The sequence below is a fragment of the Salmo trutta genome, chromosome 15 (genome assembly GCF_901001165.1).
Source record: "Salmo trutta chromosome 15, fSalTru1.1, whole genome shotgun sequence".
In the NCBI taxonomy this organism is placed as follows: domain Eukaryota; kingdom Metazoa; phylum Chordata; class Actinopteri; order Salmoniformes; family Salmonidae; genus Salmo; species Salmo trutta.
Genome location: NC_042971.1, coordinates 47603083 through 47619244, shown reverse-complemented (window position 1 = coordinate 47619244; position 16162 = coordinate 47603083). Strand labels below are relative to the sequence as shown.

Below are 16162 nucleotides of genomic sequence, written 5' to 3'. Positions count from 1 at the left end.
CAGATATGACGCTTGGCATTCAGGCCTAAGAGTTCAATCTTGGTTTCAACAGACCAGAGAATCTTGTTTCTCATGGTCTGAGAGTCTTTAGGTGCCTTTTGGCAAACTCCAAGTGGGCTGTCATGTGCCTTTTATTGAGGAGTGGCTTCAGTCTGGCCACTCTACCATGAAGGCCTTACTGGTGGAGTGCAGCAGAGATTGATGTTCTTCTGGAAATGTTCTCCCCTCTCCACAGAGGAACTCTGGAGCTCTGTCAGAGTGACCGTCAGGTTCTTGGGCACCTCCCTGACCAAGGGCCTTCTCCCCCGATTGCTCAGTTTGGCCGTGCGGCCATCTCTAGGAAGAGTCTTGGTGGTTCCAAACTTCTTCCATTTGAGAATGATGGAGGCCACTGTGTTCTTCGGGACCTTCAATGCTGCAGAAATGTTTTGGTACCCTTCCCCAGATCTGTGCCTCAAAGCAATCCTGTCTCGGAGCTCTACGAACAATTCAGTTTTTTCCTCTGACATGCACTGTCAACTGTGGGACCTGATATAGACGGGAGTGTGCCTTTCCAAATCATGTCCAATCAATTGAATTTACCACAGGTGGACTCCAATCAAGTTGTAGAAACATCTCAAGGGTGATCAATGGATACAGGATGCACCTGAGCTCAATTTTGTGTCATAGCAAAGGGTCTGAATACTTATGTTAATAAGGTATTTCTGTTTTTTATGTTTAATTGAAAACACTTCTAAAAACCTGTTTTCACTTTGTCATGATCACTAGCGGTTCTGGGGGGTGGCCAGGGGGGGCCAGTGCCCCTGTGACAACAATTCTGGACCCCCTTGTGGCCCCCCTAAATGTGGAGTATGAAATAATTTTATCGTTCTTTTTTACATCCGTTATTAGACAGTGGCAACGATTTTGATTATGAACATGGTCTTTTGCCTGCTAATGCCTGAAATGCAGTGAAGAAAACGATATGACAACAATAACGTCTAATGTAACTGGCCCCTCTAACAGTACAACTAGCCCCAGCTTGGCCCACCCAGTTGAAATGGTCTAGAACCGCCACTGGTCATGATAGGGTATTGTGTGCAGATTGCTGAGGATTTTTTCTTTATTTAATACAGGCTGTAACATAACAAAATGTGGAAAAAGTCAAGGGGTCTGAATACTTTCCGAAGGCACTGTATATATAATAATTTATCAAGCCTACAAGCAGTGGCGACCCATCCTTCAGGGCAGGTTTTTAGCAAATAATAAATAAATAAAATATTTTTGGGTTTGTTTTTTGGGGGGGGCTTGCCTGTTTTGCATGTTATTGTGGCATTAATAAGTGTCACATATCAGTTTGAAAACAATGTAAAAAGTATATATACAGGTCCTATTTGGGTCAGGTTCCGTGTGGCTCAGTTGGTAGAGCATGGTGTTTGCAACGCCAGGGTTGTGTTTTTGATTCCCACGGGGGACCAGTACGGAGAAAAAATTTATGAAATATATGCATTCACTACTGTAAGTCGCTCTGGATAAGAGCGTCTGCTAAAATGTAAATGTATCGTTGAGTTAATAACATTGTCTCTTTTGTTTTCTTGAGAAATGCAGCTCCAAAATGCAGGTGTTTCAGCCTAGCTCAGTGCTTTCTGTGGTGGAGGGGAAAGCCAGCAGAAAATACGAAACGTTGTGCCGTGATTCTGTCACTCATGGGGACTTTACGTCACTGCCAAGTGTCAGAGGAGACATTGAAAATTCTATCCCATCGGCTGCTGCCATAGAAGTGCCTATCCAAGAAGGCTCAGGGTCATTGGCCACAGATAAAATGACGTCAAATCACTTTGATTGGACCAATCATGTCAACATTATACTTTTACAATCTTAGCTAGCAGTCATCATAATGAATCAAGTCGACAATCTACTGGCAAATCCTTTTTCATCCATGTCATATGATGTGAAATAAGGAACAAAAAATTATAGATAAAACGTATCGGTGCTCATCGGCCATTGGACATAAACATGACACAACAAGTTGGAAATCCCATATTCAACGAGTGGTTTGGAAGGAATCAGTGACAGTGGCTGTGTGTGGATTAAGGGGCTCTTTTCCAAGTTTAAAATGATAAACATCCAACATTGGCCATGCTGTCAATTAAGCATGGTTTGTGCCATGCTCCAAACAACTGTTAACTCGGAGGACCTCCACGCCACCTTCCTGTTCAAGTGAGCCGAGCACAACAATGTGAGTCCAAAAATGTATTGTATGCTGCTTCATAGATTATGTAATATACCAGGGAGATATGTATACCATACTATAGCTAAGATAGTAATACTAAGTGTATGTTGTGTAGTAAGATGTCAGTAGCCTATCTGCCTCACCCTAATAATTTGGTCTATTTACCCCTCTTAATTTTGCCTACTGTTCTGACTGTTCTACTGTAGCCTATAACCTGTTTTAGAGAAATGTAATAATCGAATATTGTAAGAGCATTCATTGTCTACTTATATGCCCCCTTTATTGATCCTACGGTTCTAACTTTTTGTACAGGGAGCGCACTGTAAGAACGGCCCATGTCCTGAATTCTGTCGCTGTACATTTCAAAAGTACTAAACAAATAGTTATATTGACTAACGTTACGTCTGTCCTAGCTCGCTCATTGTCTTAATCAAAATTATGGATTTCCTCTTATCCACTTGTCGTCCCCTTATTCCATAGTTTGTACATCTCAATTGTCAGTAGAAACCACATTTGTTTAAGCAAGTCATCCATATCAGTTATGTTTTTTGTTAAGGCAGTAAATTAGACTGAATGAACTGTTTCGCTGCCAGACAAGGCTCTGCTGATTGCCAGGTGTAGCGGTGGTAAGGTGTTGGGACTACTTTTGGGACTCTGCTGTTGGGACAGCTTTATGTAGGCCCTAACAGTTTGTGGGAACAGTTTGTCACCGTCATAGTGCAATTAATGTATTGTTTAGTGATGTGTTGTGTAGTGGCAATGCTGGCATGCATTCCACTTTTTTTTTGTGGCACCACCAAAAATTACATGATAAAATCGCCACTGCCTACAAGCAATACAATACTCTATTATTATGGTTGGAGATTACAATACGGTTTTAAATACCTCAATGGACCGTTAAAATATTTTAAGGACATCACACTACAAACTATCACCCTTCTGCACTTAAATAAATCATGAATATAATGGATATAATGGAACTAGTGAATATATGGAGGGTTAAATATCCTGAACTAGTGAGATAGAAATGGTGGAAGCTCAATGAAGTTAGTCGTATTGAATACTTATGTCATTTTCGCTGGCACCAAAAGTAAAATAAAGTGTTGACAGGAGACAGAATGCAGTCAGACCATCAAATGATTGGCATATACATTTCTCTTACAGAATTTCCAAGTGGGCGAGGATATTGGACACTTTATCAAGGCCTATTGGATGACAGCTTGTTATTAACCAGGACAGAAGAATTTATAACTGACTTTTTCTGACAAAATATATTGTAGGTACAGCAGATCCCCATTGTGTATGGGACACTTTTAAATGTGCCTTTAGAGGCCATGCAATTCAATACTCATCTATAAAACAAAAGCAATTTAAGTCAAAATAATTCATATTAAGAAAGGAAATAGAGTGACTAACAGTACAGATAGATACTAACAAAAACAGTACCATAGAGGCACAGAATACGTTAGAGGAAAAACAAAAAGGAATGGAGGAACTTATTCATGAAAGATCAAGTGTAATATATTATAGTCTGGGGAAGCTCCAGGGCTGCATGGCATACCAGTTGAGGTATACCAAACCTTTTTTGATGTAATCAGAAGACTGCTATTAGCATGTTTTAACTACTCCTATCAAAATGGTAGATTATCAGATACTCAACACGAAGGTCTGATTTCATTATTACTGAAACAGGACCCAAGTGGTAAATATAAAGATCCAATCCATTAAAAAAATCGGAGTCCCCTTACACTTCAGTGTTGTGATGCAAAAAATTATAGAAAAGTGCATAGCGCATAGAATTTAAAAGGTTTTGTCGGATATTATTCATCCTAATCAGACAGGTTGTTTACATGGACAATACAGTACATTGGAGATAATATAAGACAAATACTGGAAACAATAGAATGCTAGGATAAATCTGGGAAACCAGGCCTGGTATTCATAGCGGACTTTGAAAATACTTTTGATAAAGTACGATTGAGATTTATATATAAATGCCTGGAATATTTCCATTTTGGGGAATCTCTTATACAATGGGTTAAAGTATAGCAGCCGTAGGTGTAAAAATAGTAAATAATGGGTACTTCACAGAAAGTATTAAACTGTCAAGAGGTGTCAGAGGAAGACTCCAGTCACCCAAGTCATAGACTGTTCTTTCTGCTACAGCACGGCAAGCAGTACCGGAGTGCCAAGTCTAGGTCCAAAAGGCTCCTTAACCGCTTCTACCCCCAGGCCATAAGACTGCTGAACAATTAATCAAATGGCCTCCCAGACTATTTGCACTGCATTGACACCCCCACTCCCTTTGTTTTTACACTGCTCCTACTTGCTGTTTATTATCTATGCATAGTCATTTTACCCCTATCTACATGTACAAATTACCCCGACTAACCTGTACCCCCGCACATTGACTCGGTACCGGTACCCCCTGTGTTTTGCCTCATTATTGTTATTTTATTGTGTTACTTCTTTTTTTTTTTTACTTTAGTTTATTTAGTAAATATTTTCTTAACTCTATTTTCTTAAAACTGCATTGTTGGTTAAGGGCTTGTAAGTAGGCATTTCAAGGTAAGGTCTACAACTGTTGTATTCGGTGCATGTGAGAAATAATATTTGATTTGATAAATAGGACTGGTGGAATTATGTCACACATGCAGCTAACAAAAATATATGAAAATGTCTGCTCTACACAAAATTACAACCATGCTAATTACTTCTTTTCATTCCAAGATGGCGTAGCAGTTCAGACGTCCATTACCCTCCTCTTGTCGTGTCCCGTGTATATATATATATTTACATTTTTTTTTCTTCACTTATCTTTTTACATTTTTTATTCTAAAAAACTCAACCTCAAAGCACTCTCCTGCAACCCGCCTCACCAAGTTAAAAAAGAAAGAATTATTTACCTCATCTGAATTCCACAACAGAAGCTAGCCAGAGGTTAGCCATTCTCACTGGCTAACATTGAAGTTCAGCTAGCCACGGTTAGCTGTCCTCAGCTATCCATTAGCTCGAAAAGCTTTCGCCAGTTTTTGTACAGCGCGACTCAGACCAGAGCATACCGGACCTATTCTCTCTCCTTTCCCCGATTTCTACCGCAGGCTCTGGACATTTACACCTGGATCTTGCAGCTAGCTAGCTGCTATCTGAGTGACTATTGGCAACGTCGGTCACGGAATTAACACACATTATTACGGAGCTAGCCAGCTAGCCAGCTGAAGAGTTCCGTCAGCCACTCCTGGGCTATTCCTGAGCTAGCCAGCTGAAGTGTCTCCTGGGCTACAACTCACCTATCCTGACCCGTTTTACTGCCGATGCGGAGCCTCATCGGGTCTTCACGACTGGACCACCGACGTTATCTGCCCGAGGGAGTTATCCAACTGGCCCCTCCGTCGCGACGTAACCTGATCGCCCATCTGCGGCCAGCTAATCGTTAGCTGTCTTTTCGGCTGCGATCTGAATAGGTCTATCGGACACCTTTCTTGGGCCACTATAACTAACTATTTTGCCAACTTGGACAGGTCCCCCCTTCCACACGGAACCCCACTAACCCACAGACGGAAACGCACGAGGTGGCTAAAAACAGACCTCCCTCCCATCTTCCACCAGCTTGCTACCTATGGCCCGGCTAGCTGTCTGAATCTCACTGGACCCTTTGATCACTCGGCTAAGGATGCCTCTCCTTAATGTCAATATGCATTGTCCATTGCTGTTCTGGTTAGTGTTTATTGGCTTATTTCACTGTAGAGCCCCTAGCCCTGCTCATTATACCTTATCCAACCTCTCAGTTCCTCCACCCACACATGCTATGACATCTTCTGGTTTCAATGATGTTTCTAGAGACAATATCTCTCTCATAATCACTAAATGCCTAGGTTTACCTCCCCTGTACTCACATCCCAACATACCTTTGTCTGTACATTATACCTTGAAGCTATTTTATCGCCCCCAGAAACCTGCTCCTTTTTCTCTCTATTCTGGACGTCACAGACGACCAATTCTTATAGCTTTTAGCCGTACCCTCATACTTATTCTTCTCTGCTCCTCTGGGGATGTAGAGGTGAATCCAGGCCCTGCAGTGCCTAGCTCCACTCCTACTCCCCAGGCGCTCTCTTTTGATGACTTCTGTAACCGTAATAACCTTGGTTTCATGCATGTTAACATTAGAAGCCTCCTCCCTAAGTTTGTTTTATTCACTGCTTTAGCACACTCTGCCAACCCGGATGTCCTAGCTGTGTCTGAATCTTGGCTTAGGAAGTCCACCAAAAACTCTGAAATCTTCATCCCTAACTACAACGTTTTCAGACAAGATAGAACGACCAAAGGGGGCGGTGTTGCAATCTACTGCAGAGATAGCCTGCAGAGTTCTGTCCTGCTATACAGGTCTGTACCCAAACAATTTGAACTTCTACTTTTAAAAATCCACCTCTCCAAAAACAAGTCTCTCACCGTTGCCTCCTGCTATAGACCCCACTCGGCCCCTAGCTGTGCTCTGGACACCATATGTGAACTGATTGCCCCCCATCTATCTTCAGAGCTCGTGCTACTAGGTGACCTAAACTGGGACATGCTTAACACCCCAGCCATCCTCCAATCCAAGCTTGATGCCCTCAATCTCACACAAATTATTAATGAACCCACCAGGTACAACCCCAAAGCCGCAAACACTGGCACCCTCATAGATATCATCCTAACCAACGTGCCCTCTAAATACACCTCTGCTGTTTTCAACCAAGATCTCAGCGATCACTGCCTCATTGCCTGCACCCGTAATGGGTCAGCGGTCAAACGACCTCCACTCATCACTGTCAAACGCTCCCTGAAACATTTCAACGAGCAAGCGTTTCTAATCGACCTGGCCCTGGTATCCTGGAAGGATATTGACCTCATCCCGTCAGTAGAGGATGCCTGGTTATTTTTTTTAAATGCCTTCCTCTCCATTTTAAATAAGCATGCCCCTTTCAAGAAATGTAGAACCAGGAACAGATTTAGCCCTTGGTTCTCCCCAGACCTGACTGCCCTTAACCAACACAAAAATATCCTGTGGCGTTCTGCATTAGCATCGAACTGCCCCCGCGATATGCAACTTTTTAGGGAAGTTAGAAACCAATACACACAGGCAGTTAGAAACGCCAAGGCTAGCTTTTTCAAACAGAAATTTGCTTCGTGCAACTCCAACTCTAAAAAGTTCTGGGACATTGTAAAGTCCATGGAGAATAAGAACACCTCCTCCCAACTGTCCACTGCACTGACGATAGGAAACTTTGTCACCACCGATAAGCCCACTATAATTGAGAATTTCAATAAGCATTTTTCTACGGCTGGCCATGCTTTCCACCTAACTACCCCTACTGCATTCAACAGCACTGCACCCCCCACAGCTACTCGCCCAAGCCTCCCCCATTTCTCCTTCTCCCAAATCCATTCAGCTGATGTTCTGAAAGAGCTGCAAAATCTGGACCCCTACAAATCAGCTGGGCTTGACAATCTGGACCCTTTCTTTCTAAAATTATCTGCCGAAATTATTGCAACCCCTATTACTAGCCTGTTCAACCTCTCTTTCGTGTCGTCTGAGATTCCCATAGATTGGAAAGCAGCTGCTGTCATCCCCCTCTTCAAAGGAGGTGACACTCTTGACCCAAATTGCTACAGACCTATATCCATCCTACCCTGCCTTTCTAAGGTCTTCGAAAGCCAAGTCAACAAACAGATTACTGACCATTTCGAATCCCACCGCACCCTCTCCGCTATGCAATCTGGTTTCAGAGCTGGTCATGGGTGCACCTCAGCCACGCTCAAGGTCCTAAACGACATCGTAACCGCCATCGATAAGAAACAATACTGTGCTGCCGTATTCATTGACCTGGCCAAAGCTTTTGACTCTGTTAATCACCACATCCTCATCGGCAGACTCAGTAGCCTTGGTTTCTCAAACGATTGCGTCGCCTGGTTCACCAACTACTTCTCTGACAGAGTTCAGTGTGTCAAATCGGAGGGCCTACTGTCTGGACCTCTGGCAGTCTCTATGGGGGTACCACAGGGTTCAATTCTTGGGCCAAATATTTTCTCTGTATACATAAATGATGTCGCTCTTGCTGCTGGTGAATCTCTGATCCACCTCTACGCAGACGACACCATTCTGTATACTTCTGGCCCTTCTTTGGACACTGTGTTAACAACCCTCCAGACGAGCTTCAATGCCATTCAACTCTCCTTCCGTGGTCTCCAACTGCTCCTAAACACAAGTAAAACTAAATGCATGCTCTTCAACCGATCGCTGCCTGCACCTGCCCGCCTGTCCAGCATCACTTCTCTGGACGGTTCTAACTTAGAATTTGTGGACAACTACAAATACCTAGGTGTCTGGTTAGACTGTAAACTCTCCTTCCAGACTCACATCAATCATCTCCAATCCAAAGTGAAATCTAGAATTGGCTTCCTATTTCACAAAACAAAGCATCCTTCACTCATGCTGCCAAACATACCCTCGTAAAACTGACCATCCTACCAATCCTCGACTTCGGCGACGTCATTTACAAAATAGCCTCCAATACCCTACTCAACAAGCTGGATGCAGTCTATCACTGTGCCATCCGTTTTGTCACCAAAGCCCCATATACTACCCACCACTGCGACCTGTATGCTCTCGTTGGCTGGCCTTCGCTTCATAATCGTCGCCAAACACATTGGCTCCAGGTCATCTACAAGACCCTGCTAGGTAAAGTCCCCCCTTATCTCCGCTCACTGGTCACCATAGCAGCACCCACCTGTAGCACGCGCTCCAGCAGGTATATCTCTCTGGTCACCCCTAAAGCCAACTCCTCCTTTGGTCGTCTCTCCTTCCTGTTCTCAGCTGCCAATGACTGGAACGAACTACAAAAATCTCTAAAACTGGAAACACTTATCTCCCTCACTAGCTTTAAGCACCAGCTGTCAGAGCAGCTCACAGATCTCTGCACCTGTACATAGCCCATCTTTAATTTAGCCCAAACTACTACCTCTTCCCCTACTGTATTTATTTATTTTATTTATTTTGCTCCTTTGCACCATATTATTTATATTTTGACTTTGAACTTTCTTCAAACTACAAATCTACCATTACAGTGTTTTTCTTGCCATACTTTATTTACTTTGCCACCATGGCATTTTTTTGCCTTTACCTCCCTTATCTCACATCATTTGCTCACATTGTATATAGTCTTATTTTTTCTACTGCATCATTGATTGTATGTTGTTTTACTCCATGTGTAACTCTGTGTTTTTGTATGTTGTCGAACTGCTTTGCTTTATCTTGGCCAGGTCGCAATTGTAAATGAGAACTTGTTCTCAACTTGCCTACCTGGTTAAATAAAGGTGAAATAAAAATAAATAAATTGCAGCATTACCGCAAAAATGGAAGAAGCAAGTGGAAGGGGGAGAAAGTAAGGAACTTGTCTGACGTAATGTTTTGACCAAATTTGGGAAAGAAAATTGTGATAAATAAAAAAGTATACCAGTTTAATTTTCAGGACCAAAAAATGTACAGCTGATTGACAGCAAATTAATTGCTCAAAGCGATGATGGAATTTTAAGGCGAGACAGCTTGGCCAGGTCTGGGGCCAGGGTGTCTAACCAAGAGCAGAAACAGAAAATAGGGATTTCATTATCAGCATAAAAGACTGATCTGATTTTCATCTCTTTTTTGTTACAAAAAAATCTCTATTCTTAACTTCCAGGAAACTTATGAAAACACATTTATTCTAATTAATGTGTATCTTGTCATTGCAGGAACCACCAAACTGCCCTTTCAGACAGGAGGAAGGCTACAATATTCTGGCAGGGTTTAGTTTTTTACCCAATGCCAAATCTCTTTAATAATTCGTCTGCTGAGATGCACCTATGTGAACTTTAGAATTTGGCTTTTCAAAATGAAAACATCCCTTATGAACTCAACTCGACAGTCCGTTCTTCCTGGAGTAGTAGACAAAACATAGTCTCAAGTTTATATTTGATTCTATATTTATATTTGGGTTCTATAATCTCGTCACCCAGGACCAAATATCCTGTGCAAGACTAGGTTCTATATTACCCAAACCCATAGGTTCTCTATGATTTGCAACCTCTATAGCCAAACTAATGTCAACTAGAACAGTGATGCGTCAATGCCGATCAATCCCTAACTCTTTTCTAAGGTTTTTATTATGCTGTTGATTGTTTTAATTCCTATGTATTTAGTTCAATTTCAAATCTCCTCCATGAAACACTTGTTTTCAGAATTCGCAATGCAGCTTCTCTCATTGTTATCTGGTCCTTCCAAATAGCAGTCACTCCTCCCTGCACCATACCATCGTCTGCTGTCAATCATCAATGACCTTCATAAAAACAGTCAATGACATTCATATTTTCACTTTTAATTGGCAGCCGGGAGTCATGCTCATCATCAACAGTCATCACATATTGTGAGTTCCAATATGTACACAGTGCACACCAATGGACCGAAATGCACCATTTCCTTTACTTCAGGGTTAGAGAGGACCCTCCCTCTAATGTCAAAATGGACATGCATTGTATTCTAATGACTGTTGTTTTCTGGAAGTGTGAAGAAGTAAATAATTGGCAAAAATTGTTTTCTTCTATTTGGATTCTAAGTACTTGGTTTTCTGTGTTTCAAAGTTGGAAAAAACAGACATACAGAGGTTATATTCAAATGAAATCAAACTTTATTTGTCACATGTGCCGAATACAACAGTGAAATGCTTACTTTCAAGCCCTTAACCAACAACGCAGCTCAAGAAAGAGTTAAGAAAATATTTACCAAATAAATTAAAATAAAAAATTATCAAAAGTAACACAATAAATAACAATAACGAGGCTATATACATGGAGTACCGGTACCGAGTCAATACGCGGGGGTAGAGGTTAGTCGAGGTAATTTGTACATTTAGGTAGGGGTACGTTTTGTACACGTCAGCTCATTTTAGCTACAGTACATCCTCTCAGGAAAATCTGATTGCATTTCCTAGGACATTCTGGTGACATTTTTGGATTTATCCTGCTACACAGTTACATTTGGTGATATCCTCTTTCTCTTGATTTTTACTCTATATGTCCCCTCCCTGCAGCTCCAACACATTAATGATAGGCAGTTGTTTGCGATCCATAGGTAACCACTCCGTCCCGCCCCCCTGTATCCCGTTTCCCCGGAGCTGAAGATCCGAATCACGTTTTGCACACGTGTTTCTTTACCTCTACTTTATGCACACATTTTTGTGGTCACCCTCCCTTCACATTTCTCACTGTCAATCGTGAATGAGAATTCTTCAGATTTAACCTGTGAGACGTCCATGCAGCATCTGCATACCAACCATTTTGCCTCAATCAGTTTCATGGGGATATGCATTTAGATCTTGTTGAGTTATACAGTGTTGTTTCGAAGCAGCCTACTTTGTTGTTTGAATTGTGTAAAGTGACTGAATTTTAGGGCAGATGGTGTTAATAAACTGTACCATAGCCTACCTGTGTTTTGTTTCAAAGCACATATTTTGCCTAGTGTCATGGCTGTTGAGTTTCGGCTACATGAGAGATAAATTTGACCATCATGCTGTAATCTCATAAGAAATTAGGTGGTGTTTTATTGTTTCACAGTAATGTTAGACTATGCTATTATATTCTGTTATTTTATGTAAAATACTATCATTATGTGATCTTGCAGAAATTGATTCAGCTTTGATATAACTTTATTAAATGAGCACCATTCGCCAGAGTCGCCTGTTCTCTACGAGTAGAGCAGAGATTGTGCGTAAATAGAAACCCAAACATGTGCAGAAGCTTCGGGACCTTTAATCTATGGCATTAAAATGCCTATTTACTCTGTGCAATCCACTCGACGCAATCCGCTGTCTCATCAGCCCAGCCAGGCAATTTATAAACTTGATCTCCACTATAAAAAGAATCTAGACATTATCTCACATTTCTTTTAGACTAACATTTTGTTTTCAACAGCAGAGATTTGCAAAAACCTTGCTGTCTGTCTCTCCGACATTTGCAACATTGTTTCAGTATTCAAATTGGATCTCCTGCTGTCCCATAATAATGTATGTGTCGGGAGTCGGGACAAGACAGACAGGCAAGCAGGAAGCATTTCTCAGCCAGTGGAAATCATGAATCAGCTAGCATAATTTCTACGGATATACAGTTGAAGTCGGAAGTTTACATACACCTTAGCCAAAAACAAGGACTTTGTTGTCCTTTTAAGCCATTTTGCCACAACTTTGAAAGTATGCTTGGGGTCATTGTCCATTTGGAAGACCCATTTGTGACCAAGCTTTAACTTCCTGACTGATGTCTTGAGATGTTGCTTCACTATATCGACATCATTTTCGTTCCTCATGATGCCATCTATTTTGTGAATTGCATCAGTCCCTCCTGCAGCAAAGCACACCCACAACATGATGCTGCCACCCCCGTGCTTCACGGTAGGGATAGTGTTCTTCGGCTTGCAAGCCTCCCCCTTTTTCCTCCAAACATAATTATGGTCTCTATGGCCAAACAGTTCTATTTTTGTTTCATCAGACCAGAGGACATTTCCCCAAAATGTACAATCTTTGTCCCCATGTGCAGTTGCAAACCGTAGTCTGGCTTTTTTACGGCAGTTTTGGAGCAGTGGCTTCTTCCTTGCTGAGCGGCCTTTCAGGTTAAGTTGATATAGGACTCGTTTTACTGTGGATATAGATACTTTTGTACCGGTTTCCTCCAGCATCTTCACAAGGTTCTTTGCAGTTGTTCTGGGATTGATTTGTACTTTTCGCACCAAAGTACGTTCATCTCTAGGAGACAGAAGGCGTCTTCTTCCTGAGCGGTATGACGCTGCGTGCTCCCATGGTGTTTATACTTGCGTACTATTGTTTGTACAGATGAACGTGGTACCTTCAGGCGTTTGGAAATTGCTCCCAATGATGAACCAGACTTGTGGAGGTCTACAATCTTTTTCAGAGGTTATGGCTGATTTCTTTTGATTTTCCCATGATGTCAAGCAGAGGCACTGAGTTTGAAGGTAGGCCTTGAAATACATCCACAGGTACACCTCAAATTGACTCAAAGGATGTCAATTAGCCTATCAGAAGCTTCTAAAGCCATGACATCATTTTCTGGAATTTTCCAAGCTGTTTAAAGGCACAGTCAACTTAGTGTATGTAAACTTCTGACCCACTGGAATTGTGATACAGTGAACTATAAGTGAAAAAATCTGTCTGTAAACAATTGTTGGAAAAATGACTTGTGTCATGCACAAAGTAGATGTCCTAACTGAAACTGACTTGCCAAAACTATAGTTTGTTAACAAGACATTTGTGGAGTGGTTGAAAACCGAGTTTTAATGACTCCAACCTAAGTGCATCTTCTGACTTCAACTGTATACAAAAAAATGTCAATTGAAAAAAGGTAAAACAAAACATACCTAATTTGCAGTCTTTCCAGCTTTAGTTTGAAGTGATTGTGTTACTGTAGTTGTGTTGTTGGCTAGCTCCTCTGAACAACAGTGTCCTGACGAGAGAGCACATTTTCTATGCCAGGCGAAATTGCGCCTCATTAGCTCATTGTTATGGATGTACCCAAATAAATGTCACTAGAAAACAGCTTAAACAAATGCAAATGCGGCTACTTTGCTGTTATTCTGGCTGCACTTTAAGCCGTAGTTGGCTTGCTAGCAAGCAAGGGATAAGAATGTTGCCAGCCAGTACGGAAATGGAACATTTAGAACGAACGACTGGGTCGCATCCACAGATACAGAACAAAAAGACTGAATGATTGTGTCGCGTCTCTAGATTTATGTCGGGACTATATCTTGTGGACAGTTGAAATACTATGAATAAATTCATCAAAATAAAGTTTTTAAAGAAAATATGTCAATCATTATTTGAATATGTTGGTAACCCGTTGTATAAAAGGTATAATGCCCTCGAAGCCGGTGTTTGGAGGATATATTGGCACGGTTTGCCGGTGTTCGAGTTCATCTCGGACCTAACAACACCCGTGCCAATATATCCTCCAAACACCGGATTCTCTGGCTTTATCACCTAAATCGAGAATATTACGGCAAGCCCAAAAATGTGAGTACATTTAAGTTGTAATTGTTGCTCTTGCTTGAGACCATTCTGATGTGCAAACATTTAGCCCCGTAGCTGTGAGGCGCTCTCCAATTTGCTGACTCATTTTATGTGACTCATTTTATGGTCAAGGCTAAGGTCATTCTCTTACCCTGGCTGGATTGATCCACCACATGCAGAATGGATTTAGGCAAGACATGAAACAATACAGATGTAAGATATTAATTTGAGACAGTTTTCTACAGCAGGAAAATAATCTTGCAGCAACAGCAATTAAAATTATTATAATTAATGGAGATGTTTTTGGTCGTTGATACATTTTTTGTTGATACATTAATGGACACTTTTGTAGGGGTTGATACATTTTTTGTAAGGACGAGTCAAGTCTGAAATTTCAATGTGGAAATTACAAACTTTATAAGCATTTTTAAGCCTCAAAAACACTATATGCTGTGCAGGAAAATTCTCAACAACAAAAGCTGATCAAATTAAGATCCTACATCTGTAGATATAACAATCATGACTCACCTTCCACCTCATCCTCAGGCAGGTTAATGGGGGTCCGGTATGACAGGATATCTGGAATAGTGCAAATTCCCCTGTACATCAACCTGGTGGTTCGCACTGGCATTCGCACTGGCATTTCTGCGAGGGAAGATCTGTGTCGCGATCTTCATAGGCTATAGCTCACTGTTTGCTGAACAAAACTTTACTATAGTCCACTTTGGAGAACAAAAATCTGTTCAGGTTATGTCACTTGATATTTTCTGTTTTTTGGTGTAGCCTGTTGAGAAAATAGTGGCGGAATCGAAGCACGTGAAGTCCCCGACAAAGTGGCAGGTGTCTCTGCCTTTGGCTTCATGCATGTAATGACTGGCTATACAAGAAGAGTGCTTGTGTATATATGTCACGCCAACTTCGCAATACAATTACCAAAGGATATAAGTACTACATATAGTGCTTAAACTTTATAAGCAGGTGTAATTATATCTATGTTATTGTCTCAAATAATGATCCACCTAAGAAGAGCGAATATTTGTGTTAGACCAAAACCTCCAATTTGAAACCACATATTGTATTCCGCATATCTGGGAATAAAATAATGATACAAAAAACTATACATAAAAACACAACTTGTGAATTACAAATCCGAGTCGAGCGCAGTTTAAGTACGCACCCGCTTAAAAATGCATGCCATTACATATTTGTGAGACTAAAGATTTCTATTTCATGTTTGATAGGATTAGCGTGCACATATTTTTGTGTTAAATCATAGATCAAGGTAGGCTAATGCCTTCCGTTTCCTCACACGTTCCTCTCCTGTTCCTTTATCTTCACTTCTTGAAACCAGTCGATAAAACTGTAAGTAACCATTAGCCCAAAACAGCTGCAACCAGTAGCTTATTGAACAGATTTTCATCGGTAAGGTTCTCAGTGAAATTAACGTTTTTTTGGGCGGCAAAAATAGACGAAAAAAATGTATAGCCTAACAACTAAATAACAGCTAAACTAAAAACAAGAGTTGTCATGGTATTCAATAGTCAATGGATTTCCTGGTCGACCCACTGTCTCTTTATTCTGATGGAGAAACATTCCGTGTATAGGTTGATCCTTGAGCCGTCTGCTCTGCACACTGTTGTCTCATTTTGGTTCCCTCAATCCAAGCTCCCCACGGTTTCTAGTGATGACAACCCCATCCACCTCCCCCTTCGTAGTAGACTTTATAAATGATCTTATTGAACACAAAACGTGTCTCTCAAAGTTGACATTGATGACTGACGCTTTGTACTATTTAGTGACGCTTGAACATGATGGTCACTGTATCTTGTACTAGGGCACGTAATGGTAAATGAATAGATGGACGTAG

At 41.3% G+C, this 16162-nt stretch overlaps 1 protein-coding gene across 1 annotated transcript in view; it reads right to left on the bottom strand.

Annotated features, from left to right (window-relative positions):
• The window catches only part of LOC115149200 (calcium-binding protein 7-like), a 33674-nt gene extending 17757 nt beyond the window's left edge, over nt 1-15917 (bottom strand). Inside the window, exon 1 of the mRNA XM_029691834.1 lies at nt 14824-15917. Within this exon, the coding sequence (XP_029547694.1) occupies nt 14824-14938 (115 nt within the window). The 5' untranslated portion in view covers nt 14939-15917. The remainder of the gene's footprint in view (nt 1-14823) is intronic.
• Between the last annotated feature and the right edge of the window lie 245 nt (nt 15918-16162).